At 39.7% G+C, this 12,579-nt stretch overlaps 1 protein-coding gene across 1 annotated transcript; it reads right to left on the bottom strand.

Annotated features, from left to right (window-relative positions):
• Positions 1-3,240: 3,240 nt before the first annotated feature.
• Positions 3,241-7,075, bottom strand: LOC131976587 (SUN domain-containing protein 3-like). Its single transcript, XM_059339686.1, has 8 exons — positions 6,939-7,075; positions 6,618-6,708; positions 6,336-6,508; positions 6,085-6,219; positions 5,840-5,970; positions 5,564-5,737; positions 5,362-5,451; positions 3,241-5,180 (listed from the first exon to the last, which is right to left on the bottom strand). Exons 1-8 carry the CDS (start codon positions 6,940-6,942, stop codon positions 5,073-5,075), a joined length of 906 nt encoding a protein of 301 aa, XP_059195669.1. The 5' UTR covers positions 6,943-7,075; the 3' UTR covers positions 3,241-5,072.
• Positions 7,076-12,579: the final 5,504 nt, after the last annotated feature.

The following is a 12,579-nucleotide window of genomic DNA, read 5'->3' as shown; positions in this document are numbered from 1 at the left end:
AAGTGAGAGATGCAACCAATCTGTATGCTTATTCCAACAGTCTACATCCACTGAGTCAGACGACCTACTGCTTCAACACTCACACTTTCATTCACCCATATTTACGCAACACCACTGAGTCCTTCCATATCTGGAAACCCATTATTATTTTCAGAATGAAATACAGGGTTTTGAAATTTGTACCTGAACCAAGTTCGTAACAAATGGGGGCTTATACAGGATCTTTTGTGTGCCTTAGGACAATTTCTCAGTCAGTTTCTTCAGCAGTTGGATATTTTACTTCATTAGTAGGTATGCACAGTGGGGAGAAAATACTTTTCTGTGTTTTCAGTGTCATCAGTCAGTATTTTGGCTTATTAACTGCCATTTGCAAACATTGTTATTCTGTGATTTTCATTTTAAAAGATAAAAAAGGTCTATTGTCTTCTCCACACCATAGGACTGGCTAATTGATTGTGCATCATTGTGTGATTATTGTGTTCCATGTCTGCTGTGTTTCAAATGACTCAGTAGGATTCGTCCTCTGGGGACCATTAATTTCTGTAAAAAAAATTCATGGCATTTTATCTAACAGTTGTTGAAATATTTCAGCCTAGTCCAAAGTGGTGGACCAAACTGCACTGCCATCCCTAGAGGCATGAGCGGCATGGCTTAAAAATGCATTGAGTCTGGGAAAATAATGACTGGTGTATTTGTCAAGTCTGCCAAAGTGAAATGACATCCCACTGCTACAATTTGGACAAAAATATTTTAAGTTAAAAGGGGCAAAATGCAGCACACACTAGTATTTTTTTGTAGATTGGGAGCTTTAGTTCATCTTCCAACACCACCCTTCACCACAGTTTGGAGTTATCCTTGAATCTCTTTCCAGCAGCTTGTCAGTGCCCTGAGCCTGCTTTCCAGTCAAGTGCTTGTGTTTACAGTAAATCCAATACGACATGAAACTCCGCAAAAGACCATGAAGTGCAAGGTTAGCTCATCTAATCACTGGAAATGGAGCATGCTGAAGAGGATCTGAACTATCTTCTCATGCATGCACTAAACCTTGGAAAGATTTCCACAGAGTAGTGCAACAGAGGAACGAGGCCTGTCAGGGCTGTGGGTGATTGGAAATGTGTTTTCTTAGATATTGAGACTGGTAAGTGAGTTGAGGCTGCTCTGCGGGTTGCCTTCACACAAGGCTTGGTCACTTTGGGACACCTCTGCTTGGCATTTCTTTGGAGATTTCTCCTCCCTCCCACAGGCACGTAGACAGATAGGGGTAGACTGGGAGAGAGATAGAGGAATGATGAAGCGCAGAGCTACGAGCACACACTTCCTCCTATCTCAGTCTGTCACTGTGTCAACTATCTCCACAGCCACTGGGTGTCAAACTGGTGTCTAGCTGTCTCCCTCTGTCACTCTTTTGTTCTGTGCTGAAGAAAGTGCAGGGACATAGCATCAAAGTATGGAAGACTTGAAAGCTCTGATCTGAATGTGCGTGCACACAAGCACAGCCACATCATAGAAGGCATATAGCCTCCACACACACACATACAGAAGACACACTGTGCAATTCAGTCAGTTCGGCTGGCTTTGTAGACAGCATCTGTTCTGCACCCTGTCATCCTCCCTTTGCACCCCACCCTCTGTGACAGGTGGAGGGGATTCAGACCCACAAGCTATGGAGAAACACACGCACACACACACACACACACACACACACACACAGCCCACAGAGACCCAAAAGTCACTGACACATGGTTTCGCCGACACACACACACACACACACACACACACACACACACACACACACACACTCATACATACACACCTGCTGTGGGGTAGTGCTAGTGCCCTGTGGTGCCAGGCAGGCTGAGCGGCACGTTGCATGTTTACACCACCTGCTCTCAGGCCAAACAGAGGATGAGGGATTATCGCTGACAGCACACATGAGGAACAGCAACACACATACAGTGGACAGATGTATAGAAAACTCTGTAAACCAGTGCTGTTCAACTGCATTTTTCAGGGGGCCACGTTTTCAGAAAGCCAAGGACCCGGGGGCCGGACCATTCCCTGAGCTGTTATTCCTATTATGTATCTAAGCCTGAAGCAATGTTCTGCCATATTCATAAAACTTTTATTTTGCTTCATGGGATGGTAAAATAGTAATCACCTACTGAATACATCAAATACTGTTTTTTTTTCTCTCTCTCTTTGCAACAAAGGCTGTTACATCCCCAGAAACACTTATTTGAAAGATTATGTCTGTCTTTCTGTATAATTTGGTCAATTCTGACATCTCTACCTGGAGTAGACATTGTTTTCTTTCAAGCAATTCACAGAAGAAAGCAAACAGATTATCAGAATTGAGTGATTGGCTGAACTTGATAATGGATTATCAAATCAATTAGTTACAGTAGCTGAAAGTTTTGAGCATTTTGACAACAAAAGCTGTTTATCAAACAGACTCAATACCACAGCTTGACTCGTATACAAAGAACATATTCTAAGTACTTTCATTTGGCCACCAAGAGGTCACCACCCATTAATTAAAGTTGTCATGAATGATCCATAAAACAGTCACAAATAGTGGCTTGCCTACACACCAAGCGGCAACCTCCAGGTCTGAGCAGTGACGCAAACCAGGAAGTGCCTAAAGCTGCATTCTACCAAAAAAATCCAGCAGGGGGTGCTGACGGCGGCTGCAAAAAAATTTCAATACAAAATGAGAATGCGACTTCACTCAGTCAGGTTGTTGTTGTGGTCAGATCCCTCTCGCACCTCCACAGTCCAAATATGGTCTGCTCCCCGTTTCCAGAAACGAGATGGCGACGTAAGATGGTGATGAGTGCAACACTGAAGTCAATGCCTCATTGTATTATCAATGGCAAACCATGTCTATGTGTTTCCCATACTAAAAATATTATCTGTTTTTGGAAATGTATAAATATCCGTAAATGGTGGCAAGATATTTTTAGATATATCTTGGAAAATTATGTTTGTAATTTTGATCTTATACTGTAAATGTGTTTTATTTTCTAAAGTTCAAAATAGTCTATGAAAAAGTATTTTCTAATCAATCTTTTTTATATTTCTACTAACGTTTATATTCATATTCATATATATACATTTACATTAGTGCCCTTACAGTCTAAAATAAATGAACATGAGAAAAATATATTTAACCATTTTCTAGTTACACAATCTTGCTTTTACATATTCAAATATTCAGTCAAAAAAAAAAAGAAGTTCCATTTGTTGTACAAGGACCTGCAGCAAGCCTTAACCTGAACTTAGCTTGTAGTAATATTACTTAAACTCTTTAAATATTGAATCAAACACACAGAGCAATATAGTTATAATTAAGCGCATTTATTTAATTATTATATTTGCCAATTAAACCAAATTAGGTTGCGGGAAGAAACCGGAGCACCCGGAGTAAACCCACACAGACATGGGAAGAACAGAAGCGTTAACCTCTGAGCCCCCATGCTGTCTATCATGGTAAATCAACCTCAAAACATCTGGATAGGGCAGGGTCGTGGGGGCAGCAGGCTAAGCAAAATATCCCAGATTTCCCTTCGGACACTTGTATCTGTGATCTCATTCTTTCGGTCACTACGCACAGCTCATGACCATAGGCGAGGGTTGGAACATAGACGAACTGGTGAATTCAGAGCTTAGCCTTCAAGCTCAGCTCTTTCTTCACCGGACAGTCCGGTATAGCACCTGTGTCACTGTTGATGCCGACCCGAACCTTCCGCATCTCACCATTCTACCCTCACCCGTGAATAAGACCCCAAGATACATGAGCTCCTTCCCCCTGGGGCAGCGACTCACTCGCAAACCAGAGAGGGCGGTCCACTGTCTTCCGGTAGAGAACTATGGCCTCAGACTTGGAGGTGCTGACTCTCTTCCCAACCGCTACACATTCAGCTGCAAACCACCCCAATTTAAACTGGAGGTCCCAGTTTGATGAAGCCATAAGAATCACATTATCTGCCAAGAGCAGAATGCAATTCTGTGGTAACCAAACTGAACACCATCCTCCCCCCGGCTGCTCCTTTAGATCCCATCTATGGGACAATAAACAGAATCGGACACAAGGGACAGCCATGGTAGAGGCCAACACCCATTGAGAACAAGTTTGACGTGCTGAGTATGAGGACACAACTCTGACTTTGGTTATATTCAGGAACGGATAGCTCATAAAAACAAGCTAGGTACCCCATATACTCCCGCAGTACCCTCCCACAGGACTACCCAAAGGACACGGTCGTAATCTTTCTCCAAGTCCACAAATCACATGTAGACTGGTTGGGCAAACTCCCATGACCCCTCCAGCAGCCTTGCGAGGGTAAAGAGCTGGTCCACTGTTCCACGGCCAGGACGGCGTCAACACTGTTTCTCCTGAATCTGAGGTTAGAGACAATCAGTTGGCCTCCTTTCTAGCACCTTGGAATAAACCTTTCCGGGGAGGCTGAGCGGTGTGATACCCCAATAATTGGAGCACATCCTCCGGTCCCCTTGTTTTGAGTATGGGAACCACCTCCCCAGTCTGTGACTCCAAAGGCACTGTCCCCAAACCCTCACAAGACATTGAAGAGGCATGTCAACCAAGACAGCCTAACAATGTCCAGAGCCTTCAGCATCTCAGGGCGAATCTCTTCCACTCTCTGGCGCCTTGCCGCCGGGGAGCTTTTGACAACCCCGGGGACCTCTGCCAGGGATATTGGTAAGTCTTCCCCCAAGTCACCAGACTCTGCCTCCTTCACAGAGGACGTGAGGGCTGGATTTAGGAGATCCTCAAAGTGCTCTTTCCACCATCACCCCAGGTCAGGTTATCAGGTCTCCTTCAGTGCTGATTACAGCCTGGACCAAGCCCTGCTTTCCTGCCCCAAGTCATCAAACGGTCTTCCAGAGCATCGTTAAGACCAACCAAAAGTCCTTCTCCATAGCCTCTCTGGATTTCTGCCATACCCAAGTTTTGCTTAGCAACTGTCACAGCCACAATTATGATGTACTATAAACATCCTACAGATGTATTAACACAGCCTATCCTTATGTTTTGAGATTGATTTACCCATCTACTTACTTACCTTGCCATGAACCCTGAAGCTATATAGGCACGTGTAATCGATGTTGCCCCAGTTGTTTTCGACTTCCAGCTTCACATATCTGAAAAATTCTTGATTCTGGTAACAAACAAGAGAGAGGAGAGGTTAGGACATTTAGGTTTGATCGCAAATACTGCCCTATCTATAATATAGTTAGTTTAACTGGCAGGAAAAAAAGTAATTTATGTTTTGGAATGTGACCAACATTAAAAAATGGACATTTATGAAAACTACAATGTCTCACTTATATCACACTTACAGGCAGGTTGAAGGTCTGGAATGCTGGGCCGTCATGATCATACACCAGTGTTCCTAAGTTGGTGCCTATTCCGTCCTCTGTCCTCATTCCCTAGAAAACAAAAACAGACAGAGGTGAGTTGAGGTTCTTGCTGTAAAGTATGTGAATAACAGACGTATGTAGAATATTTTTTTTGCATCATGACTGAAAGTATCTGACTTACGTGGATTGAAAATTGCCTCGGCGCACTTGCAATCAGTCCACTCACAGACTGGCTCTTGGTGATGTGGCCCAGTGTCACCTGTGTGATAATAACTGGATGAGAAAGGGAAATAAACAAATGTCCTGTTTCACCTGAAAAGGGCCAGCATTCTCCTGGACGTAGTGAAGAGTGTCCCTGAAATAAGAAAATATGTTTTAAACTCCACAGTTCATTAATTACAACTGTAATATTAATATTTCATGTCAAACAAAAAGAATATGGCAGTGCATGTCTTACCTGTATAACTCTTCTCTGTTGTTCTGACGGTCCACCACAGTAGGATTGAGATATATAATCCCAAATTCCATATCCTTGCCATGTATGTTCCCGATACATGTCGGAAGACAAATGGTCTAAAACACTTGCACCTGCATGCACATATATCAAGGACACACATATGTAGTTAGATATCAACCTCCAAAGAAGTTTCAAAATAAAGCTAATGAATGCATATTGATGAGACAGATGAAAAAGTCACTTACCCTGTGATTCTAAAGCGAAGTTAGACATTGTGTCCGCCACAGGGAAAGAAGTTTCCATTCGCTGTTCCTTTAGCTGCAGCTCATACTGGAGCTCGAGTATTTGTACTTGCATGTGCACTGCAAATAATACGATTCCTGAGGGACACAAAGTTTGAAATGTGAATTTTAATGACAAAAAAAACCTCAATAAACTTGAAGGACTAAAAATAGAACCAGCAGTTCCAGGTTTTGCTAGGACTGAAGTCACTTACCAGCCAAAAGGAGCAGCCATGAAAAGCTCATGCTACTTTGTGTTCCAGTGGTACGAGTGCAGTTGGTCTGAGTCTGAACTGTGCGACTGTGCTTAGACTCATCACTGTCTGTGGACTCGTGGTGAACTGGAACGTCCACATGATGCCGACGACGATACCTCCGCCGAAAGACCCTAAAACATAAAACAACAAGTTAGAGGACACTGAAACGTGTGATACATGTGTACAATTTATGCACACATTGGGCAAATGTGCAAACAAACAAACAGTACAGTAACTTACCTGCGTGGGCTTTCTTTGAAGGAAAGTGTTGGTAGTCCTTCCTCCGTGTAGTAGCCTGCTTCCTGCAGGCGACTACTTCTTCGAACCATTGCTAGAAAATGTGAAAAATACAGGAGGACACATTGTCAGTGTACATAAATACAATATTTTGTGTATAGACATATTTAACACCACAACTCTAAAAAGCTGAAGGCACACTTTACTTTATAATAGTGAAATAAATACAACCTGATGTAAAATCTTTGGTGACTAGTAATATCTTAATATGTTTAAATGTATCAATTTTTAACTGTGAAATATGCAGCTCTGCTGCTAACTTACACATAGTCTCTGTGATGTACGAGTTTATTTGGTTGAAATCCTCAATGATGGCAAGCCAAACAGATTAGTTTTCTCTAAATCAGAAGTGACAACTGATCACTACTGAACAAAGCAACTAACTGATTGTCTGAGATATATTTACTCCTAGATACACCAGTTAACAAGAATTCTAGAACCTTCCATCAGGATTCAAATTGTAATTCTAATGTGACATCACACATTCCAATTAGGAGGTTATCTCTCCCATGCAAATTAATTCATTATTATTTTTTAATATATTTTTTGATACATCAATAAAGTTTTAATCACGTGTAGTACGTGTCCCAATTTCCGAGTAATTTCCTACAAATTAACAGATTTTTGTAAAAAAAAATTTGCATGCATATTCAACATATACAGAGGTGATCTGTCTATCTGTCTATCTATCTATCTGTCTATATATATATATATATATATATATATATATATATATATATATATACATATATATATATACATATATATATATATATATATATATATACATATATATATATATACATATATATATATATATATACATATATATATATACATATATATATATATATATATATATATATACATATATATATATACATATATATATATACATATATATATATACATATATATATATATATATATATATATATATATATATATATATATATATATATATATATACATATATATATATATATATATATATATATATATATAAAGCTTGTAACAAAATCGACTCTCTTCGCTCACCGTGGCTTGGTTGAGAGCTAGTGGGAGTGGTGGGAAGTACATACATTGATGTATTTATTGTATTATCCACGGCAAATCATGCCTTTTGTGAATCCCATACTGAAAATACGTATAAATATCCGTAAACTGTGGCAAGATATTTTAGATATATCTTGAATAATTATACACACATACAGTCATGAAAAAAATATTATACCTACCTTGTTTTCTTCAATTTCTTGTTGACTGTAATGCCTGGTACAACCAAAGGTACATTTGTTTGGACAAATATAATAACAAAATATTCAAGATCATCAAGGGTATTATCAAGAAAACCATGGAAAGTGTCTAGATATAATCTCTTAAACTAAACTCTTTTGAGCTATTTTTGTTATCATTATATTTGTCCAAACAAATGTACGTTTAGTTGTACCATACATTAAAATGAGAAACAAATTAAAGAACACAATGGTCTAATGTTTTTTTCCATGACTGTACATGCATGAAGATATCTGACTGGGTACCTCTGATTTTTGACAAAAATGTACAGAAAAACAATAACACACATGTGGCCAGCAGTCCCGAAATTGAATAGGCCTGCTCTAAACTATCCAGGAAGTCAATGTCAAACGTATTCCTTCTTCCACGAAACAAAGCCATCCATCAGTTTTTACACTCCCGCTGGGACAGGTTAGTGTAAACGAGGCTTCTTGTAGCTGAGTTTTCTTACTTCCAGACTTGTAATGCAGGGGGCAGCAGCTCAGCGCTCCACTAAAACAACACTGACCTTTTGGCCTCGGACTAATTTCTATCAACACACTCACAGACCGGGGCTGACCCTCCCCACACAGCATCAACACACAATACAAGGCCTCTCCACGCATCTGCTGTGTTGGCTTAACCCCTGGCTTGTGCAAGAAGACTTCATAGGGTTCTTGAAGCTTTTGAAATGTAAAACTCAAAGCACTTTTCATGGTCCCTAAAGCAGAAACTTCCAAAATCTTGAAGCCTTTATCATCACATTGTCATTTAATCATATTTTATGTTTGCCAATTTTTAGAGTAAGGGACCAACTCTGGAATTATCCAGCTATGAACTGATCAATAGTGATAAGTGAATTTTTAAATGGTGTCAAAGAACAACTAACATTTCAAAAAACAGTTTACATGCTTGCATAGAGCATGAGTGATTGTGTAGATCATGGGTCTCAAAATCACAGCCCTCGTGACGCTATTTTGTGGCCCTCACCTTGATATGAAAGTTTAATGTGAGTTTTATATGAATGGCACCTTACCATGTTGTGTGTGGAAGGTCCCTTTAATTACTTTTTTTGGTAATTTTGTGTCTTTTTTTTAAATCATTTTGTGTAATTTTTTAGTAAGTCTGTGTCTATTAGGTAATTTTTTGTCTATTTTTATTAATTGTGTGTCTTTTTTAAATAATTTTGTGTCTTTTTTGGTAATTGTGTGTCTTTTTTAAACAATTTTTGTGTCTTTTTTAGTAATTTTGTGTCTTTTTTGTGATGTTTTTGTCTTTTTGGTCATTTTGTGTCTTTTTTAAAATAATTTTGTCTTTTTTTCTAATTCTGTGTATTTTTTGGTCATTTTGTGTCTTAGTAGTTAGTGTTTTTTTCAGTCATTTTGTGTTTGTTTTTTTTGGTCATTTTGATACTGCCTCCAGCGGCCCCAAGGTAATTTGAGTTTGAGACCCCTGGTATAGACAAACCACCAGATTAGGATTGAGCATATTCAAATTCAATTTATTCCTAACCTTGAAAGCACAACATTAAAGATAAAGTACTTTCCAAACTCACAAGTAAGAACCCTGATTTTAACTTTAAAAGGAACAATTGACTCCAAAACCGTACCTGTAGCGCTATTTATCAATCTAGATTGTTCTGGTGTGAGCTGCTGAGTGTTGGAGATATTGGCCTTAGAGATCTCTGCCTTCCCTCAAATATAATGGAACTATAAAAATATTAGAGGTGTGAAACCCGAGGCCCCATGATACGATTTTATCCCGATTCTTGAGTCACGATGTGATATTATTATACTATTATTGCGATTTAACTGTTTAACTGCATTTTGTGTCCACAAAATTAAATTCAATCAAGAACTGTTTTATCAATTAAGAGAAAATTGTCAGTCTATTCATCTCATTTCAGTCTTTTTATTCCTCCACTAGTCAAACCCACAGACTGACCATCAAACATGTATGGACGTCAACAACTGCAGCATTTTAGCAAATTTTAAGCTTCACTGCTCTGAATTTTTTTGAATGAAACATAAAGCAGCGTTATTTCAACAACTTTCCGACACAATATTCGGTAACGCTAATAAGGTCTTTAATAACCATTAATTAACAAGTAATAAGGCATTGTTCTCGCTTTAGATCCGGTAGTTGCAAAAAGCATAGCTAACTTATAATAGCTGAGCAATAACTTATATTTTAATATCAATAAGCAAACAAAATAAGATTAATAAAGGCATGGCAAAGACATAATGGGTGGGTCATGGGTGTTTGTAATGCCATGTAAAGCTTATAAACACAAAATAATGTTGAGAAGCATCTTGTAAGGACTTACAAGGGCCTTATTACTTGTTAATTAATGGTTATTACAAGGACCTTAATATAAAGCGTTAGCCAATATTCCTTAGATCTTCTGGTTTCATAGGATACCAGTATCTCCAGTATATTCCTAAAAGTGAACCCACTACAACCTCCGAAAAAAAAAAAACGGCAAAAATAACCCTGACGTTCCACCAGCTGTCAGATCGGCAAATTAATCAATATAATTGTGCCACACAAAATGTCGTGATACTGTGCCGTACCTATTTTTTCCACCACCTCTAAAAAATATCTATATTTTTTTTTTTACTCAACAGCAATGTCTCTTTCTAAGAATCACGGCCTTGTAACTCAAGATAATCCACAGACCCATGATGTGAGCACTTTAGTGTAGGTAGTTTAGAAGGGCATCTCGTTCATGAGTATATGCATGAATCCATCTGTGCAGGGACAAAGAAGGAAATATGGTTGCTACATGACATTGTTCCCAAGAAGGTCTGTGGATTATTTTGAGTAACAGGATCATTATTTCTGGAAAGAGACATTGCTGTGGAGTTGTTCAAATCCATTTTTTGGTGCTTTGTGCACCACAAGCCGAGAGTAATCTAGTTCTATTATATTCAAGGGGAGGCAGACATCTCAACAGGCGATATCTCCAAACACTCGGAAACCTGCACCAAAACAGATATGCAATTTGCATCGTGGGGTGAACTGACCCTGACTTTAGTTTTACTAGAGAATATATATATATATATATATATATATATATATAAGGACAGAACTGTATACCTGAGTTTACTACAAAACGATTTTAACACACACAGCACTGAATGAGACTGAGGTTTTAAAAATCTATAAGAACTGAACAGCAAGAAAGGGATTGTGCTTTTGGTAACAAAGCAATGTAGTGTATGAGGAAAGCATTGTGTTGTGCGACAGGAAGGGCTGATGTTATCTCTGCTAAGCCAGAAGCATATTCTATGCGAACCGTGCCAGCTTTCCCAAAGACATTTCAGTTAACTCAATATGCCAGAGACTGGGAACGCTGGGAAACTTTCTGAGGTATGTCTTGTCTTGTGGGGAAAACATGCCAGAGGGCATGAAGCTGTGGGTTGACAATGTATGTGTGTGTGTGTGTGTAGGAGCCCTCCTGATAGTGGTTCTATTTTAGAGAGACTTGTGCAGCAGAGACATTTCTTAGTTATCTGCTGTTTCCAGCCCTGAGGAGGTGAGAGGCAGGTCTGCATCCATTCTCAATGTGATCAAGCAGAGCTGCCAAAGAATTGGGAGAGTGAGTAGGTGCAGCCACCTCCATACACACACACACACACACACTAGGCACGACAAACCACTTGGATGTGCATTTGTTAAAGTGGTAATTGTTCCACTGCAGTAATTGCTATAGTGAAGCCTGCTGATAATTACGCTGCAGACAATGACAAAACGGTGCACAAACAAGTTGACTGTCTGGAGCTGAATTAACATTAACACAGAATATGGATGCAGAAAGGACATGTAGGCATGCACACACATGTAGCTGAACAGTAGCGAGCTAACAAACATGGCAGAAGTCCTTTGGTAGATTCCGAACATTTCTCTCCACCACTCAAGGACATGTTTATCCTTCTCTTGCCTCCAAATTACAGGGTAGAAGAAAAAGGAGGATCATCAAGGGGAGAAAGGGGGAGGGAGAGATGGGTAGACCAGGGGAGGGAGAGACGATGGGTTCAGGTGTTCAGAAACAGCTGGTCTTCAATTGAAAAAAGGAGAGCGGGCTGACGGAGGACAGAGAGATGGAGTTGAGTGAGAGAGGGGGTGTATAAAAAGACTAGAAATTAATTTTTCCTGAGAGACATGCAGCATAATTGAAAGACTTTATGGTGATTGACATAAATAAAAAGGGAGACAGCCATGTGCTCAATTGGATGAGGCAGCGCAGCACAGTGTATGTGTGCTGTAGACACATACAGTGGTTGACAGACTGGCAAACACAGCAGTCTCATTGTCCAGGGATCTGCAACACACGATATCTTGCAAACACAGGACCAAGTGGAAGCTCACTCACACACACACTGAGCACAGCAGGCTGTGTACAACGGCTCAGCTCTGTTGGCAAACAATGCCTCCTGGTTATTGTTCTTCAAATCTGGACATGAATTGAGTCAACAATATAAAAGCAATCTGTATTATCTCAGAGGGGACACAGCGATACGTGAACACTGTACTGCACTTTCCCCTTCCTCTCATTTGGTTGAGCTTGTAGTTTTGTCGCCTCAAGGTGAGCCAAGGATCTGAAAAAAATGCCGGCACATGAAGCTCC

This window comes from Centropristis striata, chromosome 8 (assembly GCF_030273125.1).
Source record: "Centropristis striata isolate RG_2023a ecotype Rhode Island chromosome 8, C.striata_1.0, whole genome shotgun sequence".
Classification (NCBI taxonomy): Eukaryota; Metazoa; Chordata; class Actinopteri; order Perciformes; family Serranidae; genus Centropristis; species Centropristis striata.
Note: the sequence above shows the minus strand (reverse complement) of the source record. Positions and strands in the feature narration are given on the sequence as shown.

Coding starts and splice junctions, on each gene's coding strand:
- LOC131976587 (XM_059339686.1), bottom strand. Junction 6,220..6,335: donor ATGGCTGCTCCTTTTGGCTG/GTAAGTGACTTC, acceptor TGTGTCCCTCAG/GAATCGTATTATTTGCAGTG. Junction 5,738..5,839: donor AACAGAGAAGAGTTATACAG/GTAAGACATGCA, acceptor TTCTTATTTCAG/GGACACTCTTCACTACGTCC.